The sequence below is a fragment of the Grus americana genome, chromosome 1 (assembly GCF_028858705.1).
Source record: "Grus americana isolate bGruAme1 chromosome 1, bGruAme1.mat, whole genome shotgun sequence".
NCBI classification, from domain to species: Eukaryota; Metazoa; Chordata; class Aves; order Gruiformes; family Gruidae; genus Grus; species Grus americana.
The window spans coordinates 120,066,873-120,090,287 of NC_072852.1; the positions used below are offsets into that span (position 1 = coordinate 120,066,873).

The following is a 23,415-nucleotide window of genomic DNA, read 5'->3' on the forward strand; positions in this document are numbered from 1 at the left end:
GATTCAAGTAAGCATGATCATGAATTTGATTGCCAGCAGAACATCTTGTGGGAATGATGCTAAGAAAAATGCGTGTGGGTGAGTCCCCTGAAATAGGTAGCTTTCAATTAGAGATGACCTGGCTTTAAATCCCTATGAAGGGAGTTTAGTGTACAGCACTGAAATGAAATTAGATTTTTTTTTTTCTAATGTGCTGTTCCTTCTTGTTTCTTTCAGATGGATTTCAGAAAATTCAGACTGTTTGTTTGCCTTGTAGGGCTCAGCTGTATTAGCTTCTGGGTTTTTTACAACAATTTGACTGAATTCTGTATATTCTGTGAAAACAGCCAAGATTACATATTCCCCATAGAGACTTTTAGGAGAATCGAAGGAAACTTCTCACATCTCCCAGATATAGACTGCCGTAAGAACCCGCCTTTCCTTGTCCTGCTTGTGACATCCTCGTACCATCACATTGACGCCAGGATGGCCATCCGGCAAACCTGGGGGAAGGAGAGAATAGTTGCTGGCAAGCGCCTGGTGACATATTTCCTCCTGGGAAGCACTGTGAACCTCAGCCAGCAGGCTGATATTGCTGCTGAAAGCCAAAAGTACAAAGACATTATTCAAAAGAATTTTACAGACACATATTACAATTTGACTTTGAAGACCATGATGGGAATTGAATGGATTCACAGATTTTGTTACCAGTCCAGCTTTGTGATGAAAACAGACACAGATGTGTTTGTCAATGTTTTTTACCTCACTGAGCTTCTAAGGAAAAAGAGGACCACTAGATTCTTCACAGGCTTTTTAAAACTGCATGAGTTCCCCATACGGAAAAGAGGGAGTAAGTGGTACGTGAGTAGAGAAGAGTATCCAGGAAAGACCTACCCGCCATTTTGTTCCGGGACCGGATATGTTTTATCCACTGATGTTGCTAGTCAGATCTATAATGTTTCAGAGAGTGTTTCATTCATGAAACTGGAGGATGTATTCATAGGACTGTGCCTTGCCAAATTAAAAATTCAACTGGAGGAGCTTCATTCAGAGCAGACATTTTTTCCAGAAAGGATTAGGTTCTCTGTTTCTCACTTTAAGAAAATTGTGATGTGCCATGAAGTAGAACCGTCTGAGCAGCTGAGCTACTGGTATCACTTAGTGACAGAAAATTACGGAGGAGTGCTCTAGCACCTTCGCTGCTCGAATTAACAAACTTAAATGCTCTGCATTTGCAGGGCTGCTCTCGACTCCAGCAAAACTCCCAATTAACTCTAGACCCATCATGTTAAAGGCTTTTTTAATGGTTATTTTAATCTGCATTTCTGCCCAAGAACCCAAGAACACGCAAACTTCTTTCTCTTCCATTTACTCCCACCTCTTTGTATCCCTTCTCTACACAAGTTACAATTGTTATTTTTTTTTTCTGAAAGATGCAGGCCTGCAAACCTGCCCTTTCCATGGACCAGCTCTCCAAATTTTGCTGCTACAGGACTGGGAACATTTCTGCAGTGCCAAACTAAAAGTCAAAGTACTTTTGTTCAGAGCAAAAAATGTGCACCCTCTTCCTGGTTCCCCTTGATAGATTACTGCATTTGCACCCATCTGTGCAAGCATTTATGTAAAGGTGTTTGTAGCTGTCAGGACATTCCCCACCTGGCAGCCAGCTTTGTGTGGGCAGAACTGCATACTGGCACAGATCCCTCCTTCAGTCCACACAGTTTTTTGCAGAGATGGGAGAATTTGCCCATGCAGCGCTCCTGGGACAATCTTAGGTATCACTGGTCACCTGGTGAATGCGTAAGGCTACTGCATTTGTTTCCCTATATGTGCCTCCTGCCAAAAATGATATGTGGTAGAGCCGGATCTGTGCTCAGTGGAGAGTGTCCTGGTCTTTCTATTAAAATAGACCCCGGAGACATCTTTTATATTTGTGTCTCAGTTTGATTGCTTGAAAGCTACTGTAAGTGGTTTGCCAAGGTTGAACTAGAGTCGCTTACAGTGAGCTAAACAGTACATCTGATTTAGACATTTTTCCCTATAAGGAACCAGGTGTGTAAGGCAGAGAAGACAGGAGGATTTTTCTCTTTTAAACAAGACCTAGTGGGAAAATGTGCCCAAATAATCATTCTGACTGGGAGACTCATTTCTTGTTTTATTTCTAAGAAAAGACTCATGAAATCACTAGGATGTTTGTAGGTTTCAGAGATAAGGAACTGAGTCTTTACAGGAGATGCTGTGAAAAATATATTTGGGCTATCAGGAGGGAAGAGGGAAGTTCATAAAATCATGTCTTATGCAGTATTCCTATTTGATTTACTTTCACACAAAGAAAAGATCAGTTTTACCAGCAAAGAAGTATCAAATACCTATCCTATGTGTGAAATGTTTTTTTCAGAGAGCAGTAAAAGCAGGGCTGCTCCCTAGGGAAGATGAGCCGGGAGCCAAGGGGATCTGACTGCCAGCAGGGCTCAGCCCCACACACCCATGCAAGGGAGCAGGACAGACCCACAGAAGGTGGCCAGGTCCAACCAAGAGTGTCCCAATCATAAGGAGGTATCGTGGTGATGAGGTAGGTCTGAGGTCAAGCCAGTAATGGCCAGGCCCTGGTGATGACAGCTGGGGGTCAGGCCCAGCGTGGGGAACCAGGGCCAGGCGCTGCCCCAGGATGGGGTGAAGACATATGCTGAATGTGGTAAAAAGCATGGAGGAAAGACAGGGAAAGATATTTTATTACTTTGGGGTTATTTATTGTTTCTTTTCTTTTTATTGAAGTTTGTGAGGACTGTCCAAGTGTCTCTTTTTACTTCCCTGTGTCTGAAGAGCAGAATAAATACTTTCAGCAGGACTATGCCTCATCCTGAAAAGTGTTTAATAGTGGTAATAATATATTATTTCTTTTCTTCTGATGTAGAGTAACCTGAGCTTATGCACTTATTTTTGACAACTCATGATGAAAGAAATAATATTTATTTCTTTGGTGGAAGAATAATCTTTATTTTAAGTTTCCCATTCAGAAAATAGCTGTGTATAAGGTGTTTGCAGGGACATGGCTATCCAGGTGGGCAGGTGGGTGATAAAGGAAGCGTTTGCCTTTCCCTAGCGCGTACCCTGTGCCAGGGGGTGGGCAGTCCAACTCCGCGTTGAACAGCATCTTTCTGCCTCCCATCCCAAATTTGCAGATGTATCTGCCCTCGGACACAAAGCCCTGCTGTGGCACATCTACTTTTGCTGCTGCCTTCAGTGTGATGGGTCAGGCTGATAAAGGCTAGCAACGGCATTTTAATCACTATTCTTTCCACGTAACCTGCAGAAATGTCTTTTTGCCATTCATTGTTATTGCATCCAAGGTGCAAGCTGACTATTGCTTTAATTTATGAAGAAATGTTGAACATAAAGGAGTGCTTCTTGGCCTCTCCTAGCTCCCCCTCTTCTGGGGCAGAAGGTCTGTGAGCTGTGACAGCATAGTGCAGCTTAATGTTCATCCTGGCCTCTTTTCATTCTCAGAGAAATAATCCCACAGTCCCTTGTGGGTCTCAATTCCACCTCTGTGCCTGGTGCCAATCTCATCCCAGCTGGCAGGACCAGCCCAACCATGTAGTCCCAGGGAGCCTGTATCTCTGCAGAATAGCTATTCGTTTACATATGAATGGGTTGACTTGTTCAGCTCCACCAGATGTTGAGATCCAAGAAGCATGGTGGCACCTGGCTCCTGGCATGGTGTAGCTGCTGGTCTTCTGTCAAGGCTGAGTTTATGGCCAAAGGGTAAAGACTCCCATCAGGAGAGAGTATTTTGGGTTGCTTCCCTGAATGATGGCTGCTTGTGAGTGGCATTAAAATATGTCTTATCTGAGCAGTTTATGGCTTTGTATCATAAAAAAAAGTTACCTTTGAGGGCCAGGTTCTGTTAGACTTCTTGACTGTCTTTTATTTTAGTTCAGGAGTGCTCTTAATTACTTGAATATAGATACTAGCTGGGAAGGTGGTGCTATTCTCTGTTAATCACATTTGCAGATGCTACCCCTATATTTTTGGGGCTAAATTCATAGCTACCGTGCCATTGGGAAAAGGTCCTCAGGCATGTTTTAAGAAGCCATCCCATTCTGGATACTATTCCCAGGGAGTCTATTTGTAATTTCAAGTGACTCGTGCAAGATGCTTATCTCTTTATTACTTCATTTGAAATATTTTGTCCCCACTGAATATATGTTGTTAAGCATCTAATGGCCTGCCTATCTGAAGCATTTGGCTTATCACTGCTAAATCTCCGATAAGGAGCAAATGAGAACAAGTTGATATGTTATGGATTCAGATAGCCTGTTCCTTTCCCTTTTGCAAATTAGCTTCCCAAGTGAATGCTTTAGGTTGCTGCACATTATTTTCCTCAACATATGATTTTCTTTGTGCTCACATAAATTAGAAATTGATTTCATACTTCTCCCCATTCAGTAGGCTGCTTTGAATAAGAATATAGTAAATGAATAATTAATTACTTAAAATAAAAGGTTATCCTGCTGGAAAAGGTAATTTAAGAAAAGTAGCTCATTGCATGTAAGGCAAATTCATTTATTTAAACAAAGCCACTGTGCTAGTTAGTTTATATGTATCAGTTAAATAAAATCAGCTTTTGCAGCGTAGGCCTCAGATCATGACTTTTAACACAATCGGCATCAGTGGCCTTTTGCCAAATTATGTGTATTTTCCTATGAAAGACCATCACAGAAAAATCCAAAATATAGCTAGAATTGTAAACACAATACTGCAGTGTACATATACTTATTTTTAAAATTTTGTATAGGCTAATAAAAGATTTTAGGTAATTTTGGGGCAGTTTATCTGTAAAAGTAGTGCACTAGCCTAACATTTTTATGCCTTCTGGTTCAGATGATCATTAAACCAGTTTTTTATTAATAGCTTTGGAAAGTTACTCTGAGAAATTACTCCAGTGCTTCTCATCTAGTAGGAAGGAGTGTAAAAATCAGCAGAGCTGATAGTGTCCTAGAGTTGGTTAGAGTTGTGCATTTCAGCATACTCTATTTCTTCCAACACAAGATCACTATTTGAGTACAGAAAAATGAATACATTTTTCACAATTCTAACTCATTAACTGACATATTTGTAGTTTAGGTTAGGATTTTAAAAAATGTCCATGACTGATTTGGTCACATATCTCATCTGATTCAGTATTACTGTGGAAGTATAACTCTTCTAGGCACTTTTGAGAATATAGAGTAGATTTTTGTAATGAAACATTTGCCTTATGTAAAAGCTGAACAGAACACAAGGGCTAACTGTCTGTAATGGATCTGATAGGAATGCTGCTCTTTTGGATTTGTGAGGGTTACTATATAATGTTAATATAAAATGCGTGACAATGTTTGCATTATTTGCATAGAACATGAGAATGTTGAGCTAACTATTCAATGTATGATATTTTAGTAAAGCATTTTGTTACCACAATTTTGTGTGTTCGCTTATGTTTTTGGTTGTGAATGTATTAACATTTTGGGATGTAGTCAAATTAGGAGGCTTGCTCTTTTTCCAGTTAAAATGAATTTTCTCCCCTTCTTTAAAATGCCTTAATATGTACATCCTAAAATGACTGTTTGGTTCCTCATCTAAGGCAAATACATAATTCCCATAAAAGAGAGAGATCAAAAATGGGAGTGCTTTCCCAAGTATTAAGCATGTAATCCTGCCACATTAGCCACTCTTGCCATTAATGGTCTACACATGGTACATGTTTAAGCCAAAGGCACATTAAAATAGAATCTTATGGACAGGCTGTGATCTGAAATCAGAAATTTTTTTTCAAAAGGACAAGAGTGTCAAGTGCAAGATTATTAAAACATAGCAAAAGAAAGGATAAAAGACAATTTTAATGCCAATCAATACCTTTCGGAAGATCAAGATCCAGAAATCGACAGGCTGAGAGTGTTGGGATTTTTCAGCATGGAGGAAAGGCAGCTTCAGGGAGATCTAATTGTGGCCTTCCAGTACCTGAAGGGGCCTACAGGAAAGCTGGAGAGGGACTGTTTATCAGGGAGTGTAGTGACAGGACAAGGGATAATGGGTTTAAGCTGAAGGAGGGTCCATTTAGATTAGATGTTAGAAAGAAATTCTTTACTGTGAGGGTGGTGAGGCACTGGAACAGGTTGCCCAGAGAGGTTGTGGATGCCCCATCCCTGGAAGTGTTCAAGGCCAGGTTGGATGAGGCTTTGGGCAACCTGGTCTGGTGGAGGGTGTCCCTGCCCGCAGCAGGGGGGTTGGAACTAGATGATCTTTGAGATCCCTTCCAACCCAAACTATTCTATGATTCTATGAAATAACACAACCCTAAAACATGAAACAGTTTTGCCATAGCCAGCACTGTTTGACTGTGGCTGGCTGGCCTGCTCCTTGGGACCTGGAAGCACAGCGCTGTTCCCCATCATTTGAAAGGGAAATGTCAAATAGCTGAAGATGGTCAGAGTGTTTGCAAAGCACAAGCAGTCATGAACTAAAAACCATAACTAGAAAAGGTCTCCCTTACTATCTTTATCTTTTATCTTTCTTTCTCATTTACCTTTCTGGTGTATTTTGCTTGTTTGTTTGCAGTTGAACTTAATTTGTTAGTTCATTCCACCAATATATTTCCAAAAGTATCTACAAATATTATCACACTGGATAGAGGAAAGCATCTGAGTCATAGGACTTAGATACTTAGATATATGCAGTACATAGGAGATCCAGCCTGAAAAACAGACTTGAATCTGCACATGTTCTGGCTGAGCAAACAGATTTTTTTTTTTTCAAAGCCTAGTAATAGAGTGGTTTAAGGCTATCATTCTAAAAAGTTCACTCAAGTACATTTTCACTGAAAAATGTAATTGGACAATTTCAGTGGTTGAGAAATAACCTTGTTGTTGCCTTGTGTTGCACAAATTCAATAATGCATTATTTTTGTGGGAAAAAAAATCCAAGTCCCTTTTTAGAATGTCTCCAACTGTACACAATATTCTTTGCATTCAGCTACTGACCTAACCTGACCTCAATTAATTTATGACTTGGGGTGCAGGGATAGAGATCTGTGTAATCAGCTTCCTATTCTTCCATCACTAAAAGCACTTAGAAATCACAGCCGTCCTTACACTTACAAATCATCAATGTACAACTGTAGGTGTAGAATGTCATAAATTAGTTATGTGGTGTGATTTACACCTCCAGCTTGTAGATCTTCCAGGCAGCTCTATTCCCTTCATGTTTAATTTAATTGTTATTGCTGGAACAGCAGTTGTAAGTAAATGTTTGACTCCAGCACAAAAAGGGACCTGCAGCTTTTACATGTGCTTCTCCTAGTAAAGGTTCAACGAGGGAATTAAAAAGAAGAGTGAGCTGAGCCATGAGGCAGGAGTAGGAGGGAGCTGCAGGGTGTGTGAGTAATGTAGCTTGCTCCTGCTGGGGGTGAGGAGGCGGCAGAATAGCAGCGCTTGGTGCTGGCACAGAGTTCAGTGCTGAGGGCAAGGGTGTGTCACACATCTCCGTGCTTCCCATTTTGGGGATCCCATCCCCTTATGCTGAGGCCAAACCCTGCATGCCTTGCAGGTGTAACTCTAGTGGCAGGAGGTTTGCTGCTGGAGGCCACTGTAACTGAGCAGTACTGCTTTCTCCAACATTGCTGAAGAAGTGCTGGCTGCATGGGCTAGGGGAGAAGTGGGGACTGGAGACTTTACCCTATAAACATATCAGCCTTTACTATGTTCTTGAGAATTTTCAGTACTCATCAGTTCCCTCAACTTTTAGGGAATCTTATTTTGTAAATAAGTGTTGCAGAGGAAATGGCTGAATATCAAAATGAAGTTTACTGCTCCTCTATAAGAGAAAGCCAAAATACAGCAGTGATCATGAGCACTTCCATTAGTCTGCCATATAAAGAGAAATTGAATATCTGGAATGATTTCTGCCAGGGACTTATGTTCTCTTACTGCAAAAGGGCAGCCCTCAGTTACAGACTCGGTATCACAGGTACAGTGCATAGGAGACATTCATTTCTAAGAAAAAACCCTGCCATCTCTACTTGGTGATCATAACTGAATGCCCAAAGGGAGCAGTAAGATGTCAGTCATACAGGCGTATTGCATGAAAATGCAAAAAAGACATAGCTCTTTTAATATAATGCCTACTTTTATGGTGATAATCTGCTCTCTCATCATTGCAGTGTCACTGCAGGTCACTTAGGGAATATTCATTAATATTCTATTTTCAGAGGTGTAAGTATTAACATTTCTCATAACGGGCAACCTTGCAAAATCATCAGGAAAGAAAGAAAAGGAGTGTAATTTCATACTGCCATGGTAGTTTTCCTGGCACTATCAGGGAAGTCCTGTGGGATTTGGAGCCCTGGGCATAGTGCTAGTGTGTGCATATCACTGACAGGTCTTATGCACTGACATGTCCAGAGCTGGCCTTACCATGCATTGGCGGATAGGTGTCGACCACACCTGTTTTAAAAGGGCTCTGGATAGATTTGCACTTTGCCTGAACTCCTTGAAGAATCTGGCTGTGCATATAAAGCTCAGGAGGGAGTCTAAAATCATGACCCTAAGCAATAATGAAAAATGTAATAGTGATTATAATGAGTGTAGAGAATGATGTTTACATTTTCTTGGCATGCTATCGTACATTGAAAAGTTCCTTAGAATAAACTGAATGATAACCAGAGCAATTAAGCTAACTGTTTGGACCAGAGACAAAACATTTCTAAAGCTAAAGAAAGTGTTGCCAGGGGAACTGATGTATTAGAGAGCACTAAACATTTCCTTCTTAGATTCATACTCCTCCTAACAGCACCAAAGTTGCATCTTCTTTCATTCTGTGACAAACTTATTGTTGCCTGGACTCCATGATGAATGTCTTCATCTACGTTTCTTGAATTGTGACCTTTTCATTTTACCAGCTACGACTCATCACCGATTTCAGCACTGGAGAGGAGGAATTCACCTGCCAAAGGGGAGACATGGAATGCTGTTCAGAAGAAGTGCTGGCAGGAAAGTACTGGAGAACTACATTCCAGTTGTGCAGATTTATTAACGTCAAATAAAAACTGCAAGGATATTCATGCAAATAAAGTGTTTAATCTTGTAGTCTCCTGCGTGTGAAAGTCTGGAAGAAGATTATATCCAAATCTTTCCTCCTTAAGGGCCCACAGCAATTCTTCACAGAGATATTGTGGCTTTATAAAAACCAGCAAGAGAACATTGAAGAAAAAACTCTGAACAACAACAAAAAAAAATCAGATGAACTATATTCATGTTACAAGGATTTTGAGGATTTACCCAGGCCTAAATTCATGGTAGCATCACCTCATGAATCTTTAGGTCAAGACAAAGTAGACCTGCCTTCCTAGGAAGGAGATAAAACAGGATTCCTCAGATCAACATGAAACATCTTCTGTTGGTGGGGTTTGTCTCAGCTGACTTTTGCAGCCCAAAACAACATGTCCAGTCTAACCCAATCTTACAGACTACTCTGTAGTCAAAACAATGAGGCAGACCTAACCAAAGGGTGACATATCTTGCCTGCCGTAGACCCTCGTATCAGGATAAGTGATGCATCATCTAGCAGTGCTTTCCTCTCATTAACGACTACAGAAAAAATCCTTGATAAATAGTTTAGGCTAGATGCCTGTGTCTTAGCTGACTGGCAGTAGCTGAGGAGCAGGTCCTGCATGCTTTGTATCGTTGCTGGTATTCATAAGGATTGCAGCTCGTCTTTGTATCATGTCAGCTATTCAATGGGGATGTCACAGGACACCATAAGTATCTTTCAGATAATTAATATATCTGTCCCGTAATTCTTTTTTGCTCAGCAAACCATTTCTTACAAACTGAGGTTCCATTTAAAATATAGAGACAAACATTACACTACTGTTTGTGCAACAGAGGGACATTTTGGGTATCCTGATTTTTCACATAAATATATATGTAGTAGACACCAATGACCCCAGCTTGCACTGTCTTCACTGTGCTTGATGTTGAAAGCAGAAATGGGTGTCCAGAGTTCTCATACCCTACAAAGTGGAAACAAGGTGGGGAAAAATGCATCTCAACAGCCACATAGGTAATAGAAAGAGGAAATGGCATGGCCATGTTATTTCTAGAGCTTTTCCTCTAGTGCATTTTGGTCCTGATAAAGGAGAAATGTGACTCAAAGCTTAAAACTGTGATGAGTCTTCAATATATTAACAGATTAATGAAAAGATTTTAAAAACTAAAGATTGTGAGAGAAGGAGAGGGATCTGTGTATCTCACTTGACTTCTATAGCTGACACTAATACAATCTCTTTTGAATGAGAAATGTGCTTTTCAGAGTACCAAATATTTTGGCCAACAGTAGAGGAAATGTGTAAGAGCATAGGAAGAGGGAAAAAAAGGGAGGCAGAGTTGGAAAAGTTATAGCTTAGCACCTCTTTGGCCTGATCAGCTACTAGAGAGAAGTATCTTGCAGGCGTCAAGATAGACAGCTAATTCAGTCACTAGGTCAGCTTGTCTCCCACTTTAGCCTTCTCTAGATGTTTCTATTCTCCTGTTCTTTACTAGAGAAAAGAACATTTATTTTTTTAATAGGGAGCCATTTCTCAAAGTCTTTGTAATGTTCAAACCCCTTTTCAAACCAGTTTCCATGGGGAAATGAAGAATTTTATTCCTGTTTCTAGCACTAACCTCAAATCAGGTTTAATGTATTCGTAAGTGCCTCTTCTCTGCTATTTTAATGCTCACATCCTCTGATCATATTTTCTTTGACGCAGCTAAATAAGCTAATGTACAGCATGGAAGTGTAGGGACTGGCAATTTCCCCTACTGTGTTCTCACTCATTAGAAGTAATTTACAAATGAAGGTGTCTAAATGCTCTTCATTTTCCATCATGACCATTTCTCTTGTGAGAAAAAAAAAAAATTACACTTTTTGCCACAATGACAATGACAAAAGGCTTCACTAAGTGACTCTCAGAAAGTCCATTTCACTTGGAGCTTCTTGTGGGGGTTTGCACAGCAAACTGTATAGACATGTGTTTCAGGCTAACACACTCCAAAACAAAAAATGTTGAGGGTTGCTCCAGCGGTTTACGCAGTCTACACACCATACAGAAGAAATTATATGGTGCACAAAAAAAAGTTTGGAAGGTTGAGGGGAAAAAAAAAAACCTAGGCAAAAGATTTTCCTACTCACAGGCAGAAGAAAAAGGAAGAATTGGAAAGAAGTGTCTAGAGAAACTGGAGTGGGAGGTAGGAATCTGCCTGGTATGCAGGCTGATGATTCACAAAATTATTTTCCATTTGCATCAGACTGGTAAACTTAGGACCTGATCTTTCGAACACCCATGAGCATGGATAGTCTTGTATGTGCATGATGTTCTCAGCGGTTGGGGATTTGGACATTTTACCATGTTGTTTAATGTCTTATCCCACGCACATCCTAACCAGCGCCAATGGTTGTATTCATCATGATATCACAGTTCATTAGGAAAGTCAAAGTACAGAACGAACTAACAAGGGCAGTGAGAAATAATTAATAAAACATTAATACATGTGTTGGTTGCCTCAGCAGCCCCAGGGAAAACAAAGGACATTTGAATCCAGTCACTGTGCACCAGATTCACCCAGGAGGATTTCAGCTGCTGAAGCAAAGCCAGCCAGTGTGTGGGTGGAGGTGACAGGTGCTCTCCTGATGACTCCCACTGGGGTCAGATCCAGAGCAGGACGTAAGCACGGTGGATGGTCTAGGCCACAACGCACTGAGTTCCTGCTGGGGGCTTCGAACAGTCCTCTCTGCTTTGGGGGGATAGGAATGAAATGGGCCAGCAGAGCAGTGTATGCATCTTTGTATGTGTATGTGTTTAAGGATATAGCTAATCTCCAGACCATGACAGACCTCAGTGTGGTGAAGAGATAGCTGATCAGCCTGTAATTAGCTAGTGTTTTAACAACAGCTGTAGCACAGGTGCAGCAACATGACATGCAAAGGGACCTTGATAAGCTTGAGGACTGGGCCAACAGAAACATCATGAAGTCCAGCATGAAGAAGCACAAAGTTCTGCACATCAGGTGCAACAACCTTGAGGTATAAGCTGCTGTGGTACCGCCTAAGTGACAGCGGGTAGAAATCATGATGAAGAGACCTGGGTGAAATGAACACCAGGGTGAACAATGCCAACAATGCCCTCTCACCGCAAATGTGGCAAACCATGTACTAGGTCACATTCAGAGAAATGTTGACAGCAAATTCAGAGAAACTATTATCCTCCTCTACTAAACACATCTAGAAATCTGTGTGTGGTTTTGTGCCCCTTCGTTCAAGCAGGATGTAGAGGGTCCAGTGGCAGGACATTAAGCAGACAAGGGTCTAGAGCACAGCACTGGTGAGAAGATGCTAAGGGAGCAAGGCTTTAGCTGGGCAGGGAAGAGCTTAAGGGGTGATCTAATAGCAGCTTAAATCTTCCTGAAGAGCAATTACAAAGATGACAGAGCCAATCTCTTCTCGGTAATGCCAAATGATAGTTTTGTAAGAGTTTTAAAAGCAGCTATTATCCTTTCCAAAGAATTTTTACAAAGAGTTATCTTTATTAATTCAAGCTGAAAATCCAGTCAATCCATTTTAACCTTCTGCATTTTTCTTACCTGCGAACCAGAGATGGAATCTACTTATTAGATGTTCTCCCTTTTCTTCCTCTAGCTTTGTTTGGATGGAAATCAAACTGCTGTTATGAAAGTAGAGCTGCTGGTTGAACAAGAGTGTGAGATTTTAGACTTAAAAAAATGAGATGTTTGGAAAAGCAAGGAAGAAAAAAGAATAAATTATAACTGGTCAAAAATTTTCCTGGAGTTTTCATATCTTTTTTTTTTTTAACAAGTTGGGGTGATATTTTCTAATAAAGCAAAGTTTTTGAAATTTAATTTTGGAAATTGATCAAAATTCCCCAAACAGAATGTTTCATTTCCCTTTGCTGAACTGAACCTTTTGATTATGAGTTGGTGTGGCATTAATTTCTACTTGCTAGAACTGTTGCCATGCTTAGTAGGAAATATAGTTCAGGAAAGTCATATGTCCCTTCTTTATGATTTAAGCTTCTCAGCATATGGACTCATCATAAAAATCTCCTGATGGGTCACATCAGTTCAACTCACTGACCAATGATGGTGTAATGTGGAGGATGCAGTTCAGCTTTCAGAGGAAGATGAAGGCTGTAGCCATTGAAAGAGTATCTCTCATGAGGCAGCATGGCAGCTTTGGTGAACGCACACAATTGTTGAAGTGGCAGGAAAAGGTGTGATTTAACTGAGCAAACAAACACAAAATATTTCAGAATTAAATGAAACGTTTCAATGAACATTTTCCTGACATAACATAAAATATTCCTCAAAATAAAAACTGAAAGAAGGAAAGGAATATGAAAATAATAAAAAAACCCCAAACCTGGGGACTGTATTTTCCATTAAAAGATGGAAAACCAATTCAGTTTTCTCACCAGTTGCTTATAAAGTTGCACTTCACAGTAAGGGCCCTTTTTGACAGGGCGCTGGAGGGTACCAGCGGGCCTGACCCTCCTTTGTCAGCCGCCCTGGGTCTCCCCCACCCTGCCCATGGCCCACGGCCCCACATCAGCCCCTCAGGGCTGTCAGCCCCTGCCCCAGTGACGCTGCAGTCTGCCCCATCTCTGCTTCTGGCCCTGTTCCCTGCATGGGGCCCTTGGCGCCATGTTGTGGCCTTGTATCCTGCTCTCTCCCCAGTCCCAGCTCCTGACTGGACCCCCTGGATGTTCCCTGGCCCTGGCTCACCCCCTTGCCCTGTCAGGGGCTGCCGATGGATGCCAACAGCCCTGGCTGTGGGTGACAGCACCTGTTGGTGAGGGCACAGCTGGTGCAGAGCCCACAGGTGGGTGTTTCTGCTCTCTGCCATGTTGCCTGCAGCGCTGCAACGGCAGGACGAGCTCCAGCCTTGGCGCGGCGCACCGATACTCACCTGTGCAGTTATAAACCGGGGAAAATAAATCCTGCACCTCCCACTGTGCCCCGTCTTGCATTCTGGCAAGGTGGCACAGCCGTTTTCTGCCGAGACATCAGATGGTGGCACCCATCCAGCTTTTCGGGTTGGGATGGTGCAAAGTTTGCTCTCACATGTGTGTGTCATCAGCTGTGCCGTACTTCTTCCTGCAGGACCGGTTAAATATTAACACAGCGATAGGCGTATTTGGGCGGGGGAGGGGAAAGGGGAGAGGCAATCCTTACCTCACCATATCGTGGGACAATGTCAGGGTGGGCGGCCCTGCTGCCCAAGGGAGGTTTCCTGGGTGTGAGGAGGCAAGGGCTCATCCGGGGTTCCTCGCTTTGAACGCCGCCGGCCTCCTCCTCCGGCGGAGCATGTGAGTGGGGCTCATCATCAAAAGGAAAGCGGTTGGAGACACCCTCTCAGCGCCCAGGGAAGCGATCCAGGTAACCCCTCCGGAGTCATAATTCACTTCCCGGCAGAAGGAGCTGGCTACTGAAAGGCAATTTAACCCTCTCTCCTGCTCCTGTCACAGTGGGGAAGTCAGCCCTGGGCTGGCAGCAGTGGAGTAAGCAGGGTTGTTTTGTGACCCTTGTATCCTGTGGTGCTTCCCCACCTTCAGGGTGGGTGTCCCCTGCATCATGGGGTGCCCAAAGCATCCGAGCCCCACTCTGTGCTGGCCCAGATCTGGCTGCAGCTCCTTTAGGGCGATATTATCAATATTATTCCCTTGCCTCTGGTGCGGAAGTGGGAGGGAGCAGGCTCTGAGCAGGGCCGCAAGTTTGGGAGCAGTGTGTGCTCCTGCATGGCAGCGCTGGTGATCTGAGTCACCCACCCACCTGTGAAGAAGGTGAAAAGCAGCTCAGGCCAAACCCCAGATATTTAATTCATCATCGGCCAAAATATCCTGTTTCATCTGGGGATCGGGTAATATTTCCTGGCCCTTTCAATCTCCATTTTGAAACAAAGTAAACCAAAACGTTATAGATTCTTTCCTTTCCCTTCTTGCTTTACTTCACCCTAAGCTATTTACTGATTTTGGCCTGAATTTGAGCATAAGTTTCTAGCAAGTTTATTCTTCTCCATAAAACTTCCCTCAGCTCAGCTTGCGTTGGTGCAGCTGGATTTGTAAGTGCAGGTATGAAGGCTGCTGCCCTGACGGCGGGGTCCTCCCCAGGCCTGTCCATCCTGCCTGGGATCACAGCATCCTGGGAAAGGAAGCTTCATGGCCCTGACTTTTGCATTTGTTTCCTGGTGCTTTACTTGGGTTGTTTCACTTCATATGACAGATAATGCTAACTCTTAAATACTACTGACTGATTTGTGTACGTACTGAGAGCTGTCACAGTGACAGAGCAAGGAGAAATCCCTCTAAGCCATGCATGGTGACCCTCCCACCCCAGCTGGGGGACTCCTTTACACATGAAATGTGGAAGTGAGAAAAAACCAAAACCTTTCAAAATGCACTGGGCAAACCCAAACCAACCTACAGACTAGCCCCCCTCCCAACACACAGGTGAAGAAATTGGCTCATAGGTTCGGCTTAAAATGTTGATTTGTTGACAGGGCTGTCTCTTAAGTTCGCAAGGTAAACTGAAAGCTTGCAAGATGGGAAAACGTGGAGCAAGCTGCCAGCTAGTCAGGTTGCAACTGCTGCAGTAAACTCAGCATGACCCTCTGCTTAAAGCACTGAGCAGTGAACAGAACTCCAGTATAGCTTGATGTTGCAGCTGAAGATGTTTGGAAAGACAGTAAAAATGTTTTGGTTTTGTTTGCAGTGGTGCAGTGGGCAGGGAAGGTCTGGGCGTGGGGCGTTCCTCCCGCACGGGCACCCTGTGAGAGGCACTGCCACCCACTGCTGTGCCATCCCACCACCACTGCTTTCACAGAAGCCCTGCTGGGAATTAATACGGGGTCTTTGCAAAAAACTGCAAAACGAACTGCTTGCTTAAGGGCAACAAAACTTCTGTGGTGTGATTTTGGTTTTAGCAAAAGGGCAGTTAAAAAAATATGCTTGTTATCGGAAACTCAGGGTGTCTCTGTGGTGATACTAATATTTATGCATTGCACAGAACTGCCACAAAGAACAGCCCTGAAATCAAAACCACTTTCCTGACAAGAAATTTGGGCTGGCCACAAAACCATATCCTCTGGCCCGTGTCCCTTTCAAGAAGGCAAGCTTCAATTTCCCAGCTGAGAAGTTTGTAAACCAAGCAGCGCAGTCAAACTCTCTCCCACATACTTTGAGGGGGAGGAGAATAATATCACACAAGTGAATCACAAGCACTGTAAAAGCAGAAAATGCAGAAGTAAGGTGATGGTTCCTACCCAAGCTCTGTATCTTATCTCTGACCATGGTGGAGAGCTGGTGGAGTTTTATTTTGGGGTGTAAGAGGCACTCTCAGGTTCAAAGAAATAATCCTGGGAACCCTCTTTGCTCTAGCAGCCTTTCTGAGCACTCAGTCCAGAGAGCTGGGGGGAGATTTGGTGTTTCTTATCCTTGCTCCAGGTGGGGTGGGATCAAGAGCCCAGGGTGGCAGGAGCCATTCCTCCCATCCGGGGTGGCCCCTGTGTGGCGAGGGCGTGATGGGACTGCTGCAGCAATGATGGTACCAGGCTGTCCCTGGAAATGTGTGAATAGGAATCCTAGTTTTGGAGTAAAGCACACAGAAAAACGGCAAAAAATTCCCACTTCCTCTCCCAAAGGCTGCCTGGTGCAGGAGGCATCAGTTTCCTGGGGGGGTGTAACAACCCCTCCGAATGGGGGCCTGCTCCCCTCTGACCCCAGGGGAGTGGATGGTGCCCTGCACAGTTGCCCTGCATGACAGCCAGTGATGGAGCACAGGGTTCATTAGTCTACCAGGATGCCGCTGGTGGCACGGACGCTGCACCCACAATATGCATGTGATTGCGGGAAGCTTGGAGAATTATTTTTCCCAGCTGCTCATGATTAACTTTAATGATGTGGATGGAGCTCCCCGACACAGTCAATCCTGAAGCAGTAGTGTTGTAATAGCCAGGAGGGACTAAGGGCGTGGGAGATGAAAGGTCCATACGGGGAGGTTTCTCTGTGATAGAAAGCTTCTCTACTTCTTTTGAAACAGTTGTTTTGAGAAAAGATACCTCTCTCCTTCCAAAACTGACCTCATTTAATCTTCTTTCTTTGTTGGTAATACAGGTCACATAAAGTCACATTTTATCACAGGACGCAAAACGGCAGCTGATTACCGAGTTTCTTGATAAGTTCCATTCTTCAGCTTCTTCTCAAGTATGCAGTGACCGCTGGTGGCTTTCTGCCTTAGGGACCAGGAGAGAATGCTCCAATGGAGAGGCTCCAGAAATTAATTTTACTTCCTCTCATCTTAACTGCCTCACTACCAGGTAGGACACATTCATAACCCATGAAATGAGCCACCGCAGATAAAATATGTGAACTAATTTTAAAGCTGTGTAAATGTCAGTTATTGGTGATATCAGATTGAACAGTCAGTCCCAGAGAGGGAATATTTAAAGTGTTTGAAATGGTTAAGTTTGCATTTCAAGCCTAAATGATCTAATGGCTTAGAGTAGGCTTCAGTATGCAGGAGTGAGCAGCAGATGGAGTGGGGAGGAGATGGGGAGCTACCCCCTCTCACTTCCAGTGAGCAGGGATGTCCCACGTATTTCTTCCTTCCTTGTTCTCATCTTTCTCTTGTCTGTTTGGGACTGCTTTTGAGAAGGCATCTGTCATGAGTGCAATATCAGCAGCTGATTTTGCTTCCAGAAATTTGTGCAAATTTTCATTTTGCAGGTTTGCCACAATTTTACATTTCACATGCCTGAGTTTCAAAATGAATTCAGATAAAAGATATCTTGGTGACAGAGCTTTAAAGAAAATGTGAATATAAAGTGACTAGTTGGGTAATGGAGATGAGGCTAATTTTTTTTATTATAGTCCAGCTGGGGTTTTAACAGGCTCTGAAAGGAGGGAGCTGCAGTGAGATGAGAAGGAAGGAATTGTCATGGTTTAATAACTGGTGAAAGAAAACGCAATGCAGGAATAAATGTTGAGTTTTCTGAGCAGAGTGGTGTTCCCAGTGGATTTGCACAGGGATGTGTGGTATTCAACAAGCTCTTAAACAACCTAGTGAAGAGGAGTAAACTGTGAGGTGGCAGACTTTGCAGGTGGTGCAAAATTACTTAGGGCAGACAAATCCAAAAAGAGACTAGGAAGATTTGCCAGAAAATGTCACGATGCCAAGTGAGCAAGTAATAAAGGAGCAGAAAACATTCAATGCAAAGCATCACTTAACTGAAGATGTCTAGTGGGAGAAAAGAATAGATATCTTGGAAAGAGAGCAAATTGCTGAAAAAGAAAGAAAATTTCACCACTTCATGTCTTCAGTAAGGGAAATATAATGAAACCTGACATTATATAAATCCACAGAAAACTTGTATCTTGAATACTGGATGTTTTGTTAGCACTTCCATTTACAAAAGGACTCACTAGATCTGAGAAAGGTATGAAGTGTGACAGAGGTGATCAAAGGTATGAGGACGCCTTCATTAGACTGGGATATTTTCCTGCATGTGAAAAAGAAGAAATAATGAAGATTTATAAAATAATTAATTATATGGAGGTGAATGGTAAAATGGTTATTCACAATTTCTCATAACAAAAAGAACTAGTGGCAACCAGGAAAACTATCAGAAAGAAGGTTTAAGGCAAACCGAAGAATGTACTTTTCCTCACAGTACGTAATTGAATAGTAAAGCTCATGGTCACTGCATGTTATAAATAGGCTGAGAAAAGCTAGAAACAAATATCATGGAAGATAGATCCATAGGTGCAGATGCAATCATTGGCTCAGGCAGCCCCTAGATCTCTTAATTTTGGATGCTGAGAAGTTATAACAAGGGAGCCTCAATTTTTATTTTTCTGATTCTTATACTGTCTTCCTAAGCATCCAGAGGAGAGCACTACATGGTTTAGAAGGTTTCTATTACCCTTTGCTAATGCTTTTAGTCAAACACACCTGCAATGGATGCTTTATTGCCCCACCTGCAAGCTGTACTGGTGTAGCAGGCATTGCCCACACTGTGCAGTGCAGCCATGGGAGCACACCGGAAAGCAGAGAGAAAAAACATATTGCTGCGAGGCAAGTATTGCTCTTGAAAGAAGTATTGCTACTCTTGGGATGTCGGGAGTCACAAGGCTGGGTGATGTGGTTCAGCTGCCAAGATGGCTGCATGGCACAGCCAGTTCGAGCATCCCTGTGGGTGGGCACGGCATGCCCTTTGGCAGCGATGGCATTGCAGACCACAGGGCTGATATGCAGTGCAGGGTCCCAGCCTGCCACCACGATATTGGGGGTGGTGCTGCTGCAGTTCTCCCAGCCTGGGGACCCTCACTACTGGAGATAAGGCAGTGCAGGAAGAGAGGAGTAGTCCAGCAGCAGCACCAAGAGAGACTGCAAGGGACAGCTGTCAAACAGTGAGTAAGAGAAGAGATGGGAAGACATACTTGGGGGCTGTGGAGACGTTTGTGTGCAGGTGGGTGGAAATACGTGTTTCTGAGTACCAGTAGATCAGTATTACTTGACAGAAACATCCTATAAGCATTTAAAAAGTCTTGTTAACACAAGCAAACAAGCTAGTCCTTCTCTGCAGGCTTTGACAAGCTGTAACCTATTTTGGTTTTCAAAAAGCTCAGCTGCAGGGCTGTTGGTTTTTGAAATAAACTTGAGATGTGCTGAAGAAAAATCTTACCAAATCCTACACAATTTATTGCAGAGCTGTTGCTGGAGCAGTGGGCCAGTGATGAGGCAGGGAAGGCAGAAGACAAGGTGGGGTGAGCAAAAGAATAAAGAAAGAGTGAAAAGAAAAAGGAATTTAAAACAGACTGGAAGGGAAAAAAATGTAAAAATCCAAATAGAAATAGCAGAGAAGGAAGGGAGGAAGACAGAGACTAGACACAAAAACTAAAGGATAAAAGGCAGCATTTATGGAAGGGTGATACGGGTATAGAGGGGGAGATTATTTTGAAATACGATAATGAGGCTGAAAAAAAGGAATCATTATGGCAAAAGGACAAGTCCATCCTGCCCTGCACTGCACTGCATCCAAACAGGTCACTTATAAAAGAGGAAAGACAGAGTAGAGGAGAGAAGGGAAGGAAAAGAAGGTAGCCATGTCTCGATTGCTGTTGCTGAAATCTTCAGCATGAAAACGTGTTCCATTAGAGTTAGTGCAAGCAGGGAAAAAAAACATTGGTGATGAAGGGCAAGGGCAGTTCTCTGTCAAATGAGGTTCCCTCAGTGCAGGTGTCATCCAGAGAATGAGATGCATTTTTGTTTCTTCAGAACCCTCAGTGATGTGACAGTGAATTTATGTGACAGAAGAGGGAATAAACAGCTCATAAAGAAGTTGGTATATGCTCTGCATGCTGTTGGGAAGGACTGAGAAACTGAAATACCATAAATACTTATCAGTTTAAGCAAACTTTCATCACTGGTGTCTGCTTTATAAACATGTGGTGATGTGCCTCAAAGAAGGTGTCCTAAGTCAGCTTTGTTCTTCAAAAATCAAGGGGTAATGCAATATCATGAAGACAGCCTAACATTTCCCTATTGCAAAGATGGTATTTGCCTGGGTGAGATTTCTTATTGATTGTGTGTGGGGAAGCAGATGTTAAACCAGCTGTTAAAAGCCGAACACGTAATTCCTGTAAAGTGCAATAACAATCTAGCCTGAGGCCTTAGTCTGTCTAAAAGCAACCATCTGCAAGGTATTTTTAAGCAGCATGTAAATTAAACTAGCAGTAAAATTTTCTCCTTAGTGCAAGAAGCAAGGCCCAGCAAAAGGATTTACAGCACTGGCTTAAAGCATGGGTAACTGGGTTTAGATCCCATTTCTGTCATGAATGTCCTCTTTGACCTTACATGAGTTACTTTATCAGAGTTTGTACCTGGGTTGGACAATGGAACGCACTGTTGGTTCAGGACTCCATGTGCTATTGCAGGACAAAAAAATAAAAGCACAGAGATAAAGAGGCAAAGTTAAAACCACTGAAAATGTTTTGGCAGCAGGTGGAGAGGCTCATGAAGCTCCTTTTGTGGTTGTGTTGGGGCTTTACAGAGATCTAAACGGAGGGAAGGTTGAGCTATGACCTACTCTTCAGTCCTCCTGCCACCCATAGGATCCCCATACAGGGTTTATGGACCTGTTCCCTAGCTCACAGCAGTTTGTGAAAGACCATCTATTGCTCCAGCAGATATGGTTGGTGGAAGAAAATGTAGATCCTACCATACCTATGGACTGTTAAAACTTATTTTATTAGATAAATGAAGGAATAACTCATACCTACCTGCCCACACTGTCCTGACTCTATGAAGAAATCAAAAGCAATATTAGCCATGTATTTTTAGAGTCAATGATCCCTCATTATTCATGTTTAGAGATAAATTTCAAGAATATACTGGAACTCAGAGACATGGTCTCATAGCAAATCATTAATTAACAGCTAGCTGTGTAGTGAAAGTCACTTCTTATATTCAGAGCCATGGCAAACCATGGCCTCTTGAGAAAGTAAAGTGTTTGTACAGACATAGAAATAAATTACAAATGCACAGAGATCAGTCTGCATTAAGAGGAGCAGTGGGAATAAGTACTGCAGCTCCTGTTTCATGAGCAACTAAATGCATTTTGGTGTTAACGCTAAGGAAGTTTGTATATGACTGGGTCTGTCATCATGGTAGCTGTTTATGTCCACTTCAACCAGTCAGAAAGAATTCAAACAAAGTGTAAAAATAAAAAAGACTCAGCATGTGAACATGTTATAGACACCGTAGATGTACAGGGAGTGGCATTGTAAAGGTTGGCTACAATATAAGCCAAGAAAAAATAGATAATTCAAAGACATGTTTGAGCTTAGAACAGTGTCTCAACCCTGGTGATATAAGTTATGAATAGAAATCATGACAACTGAATGTTGAATATCAGGGAAGAGGGCCATCTTACATGACAAATGGCCTCATTAGAATGCACTTCGTCAGTGCACGTTCATTAGAAAACCAGTAGCTCTGTAAATTATGCCATCCACAGACGTGTAGCCAATCCCTAACAGTCAGAAAGTGACAAATAGAAAAGAGAGGAAATGTCTTTTAGGCATTCTGTTGGGTTAACTCTATGTAAAGCAATGTATTAAAGTGTGCACATAGATTTGATAGCTGACTTCGTCTTCAAGATGTTTCATGTTTTAAAGCATTTCAGTTCACCTTTACAAGTCTGAAGAGAGCTTTGACTAAATGCTACTGGAAAAAATGAGCCATTTAAGTTGAACAGAAATATGCTTTACTGTATCTTATCTGGCTTTATTAACTATCAGTGGAAGAGAAGTTTGCTTTTCATTTAATGTTTTATTGCTCACACACAGATATACTTTGGAGAATGAGGTGCAAGGCAGAGGTAACATAACCCAGGAAGGTGGAAAATTTTTGTAAAGGTTTTTGTAAACATGAGAGAACTCAGAGTCAATCATACAAAGAACCAGGGAGAGCTAGGTTTGTATAATCCTGCAAAACAAAGGATGAAAAGGCTCTTGTCTGTAAATACATGCGGCGGGTGGGAGGAAAGAGAAGAGCTATTTATATTAAAGAACAATTCTTGGCACAAACCTGGTTAGATATACAGTGCCTAGGATTCAATGTGAGCTGGGAATGAGAAAATTATGTTGACATCGGAGCAATGAGATTACAGACCCTATGCCCTGGGTGCATTCGCTGAGGCTCTGATTGCAACATTATAACTGAGATTGGACTCTGATTCTATTTGTACAACTATCAAACATCTCTTTTGTGTGAAACAACACAGCATATTCTCCTCTACTCATGCCAGCTATTGACTGAATGAAAAATGATTTTTTCAATAATTTATAATTAATCCATTAATTAATAAATTACCTAAAATGTACAAAGCCTGGGTTGAACGAAACCTTTAAAAATCACTTCACTGTCCTGAGTACTCTTAGCAAGGGAGTAATGGCCATTTCAGACTTTTCTTTCTCCTGAAAAATAATTGAACACAAGCTCAGGCCAAATTTGCAGACACAGGGTTTTAATTAGACTTCTATGAACTGTAGTATGTAATTGCTGTAATTATGCAGGCTACAGCCTGAATTGTTAGGGGTTGCACTGGCAGTCTTGGTGCTTTCTCAGATGAATGTTTCCCAGTAAGTGATGAAAAGCATTTGACACTGTCCCGCACGACGTCCTTGTCTCTAAATTGGAGAGATATGGATTTAATGGATGGACCACTTGATGGATAAGGAGTTGGCTGGATGGTTGCACTCAAAGAGTGGCAGTCAACGGCTTCATGTCCAAGTGGAGATCAGTGATGAGTGGCATTCCTCAGGGACTGGTATTGGGACCAGCACTG

The 23,415-nt window shown here is 42.4% G+C and overlaps 2 protein-coding genes and 1 long non-coding RNA gene across 16 annotated transcripts in view; 2 read left to right on the forward strand and 1 right to left on the reverse strand.

Moving 5' to 3' along the window:
* The window catches only part of B3GALT5 (beta-1,3-galactosyltransferase 5), a 37,308-nt gene extending 31,869 nt beyond the window's left edge, over positions 1 to 5,439 (forward strand). For all 11 annotated transcript variants that reach the window (XM_054820317.1, XM_054820288.1, XM_054820297.1 and 8 more), the window contains one exon: positions 217 to 5,439. In XM_054820317.1, the coding sequence (XP_054676292.1) occupies positions 217 to 1,170 (954 nt within the window). In that variant the 3' untranslated portion in view covers positions 1,171 to 5,439. The remainder of the gene's footprint in view (positions 1 to 216) is intronic.
* Positions 5,440 to 6,096: 657 nt separating this feature from the next.
* On the reverse strand, positions 6,097 to 14,159 carry LOC129204423 (uncharacterized). 2 transcript variants are annotated; one of them, XR_008576376.1, is made up of 4 exons: positions 13,978 to 14,159; positions 13,147 to 13,293; positions 12,636 to 12,732; positions 6,097 to 8,958 (listed from the first exon to the last, which is right to left on the reverse strand). It is a non-coding gene; the product is annotated as an uncharacterized LOC129204423 (long non-coding RNA). The 2 variants fall into 2 exon arrangements; XR_008576377.1 differs by having other exon boundaries at positions 12,636 to 12,735.
* An 89-nt stretch (positions 14,160 to 14,248) lies between these two features.
* The window catches only part of IGSF5 (immunoglobulin superfamily member 5), a 34,228-nt gene continuing 25,061 nt past the window's right edge, over positions 14,249 to 23,415 (forward strand). For 2 of the 3 annotated variants that reach the window (XM_054820271.1, XM_054820277.1), the window contains exons 1-2: positions 14,255 to 14,447; positions 17,180 to 17,382. In XM_054820271.1, coding sequence (XP_054676246.1) covers positions 17,325 to 17,382 — 58 coding nt within the window. In that variant the 5' untranslated portion in view covers positions 14,255 to 14,447; positions 17,180 to 17,324. Of the gene's footprint in view, positions 14,448 to 17,179; positions 17,383 to 23,415 lie in introns of all 3 variants that reach the window. The other variant, XM_054820259.1, reaches the window with a different exon arrangement.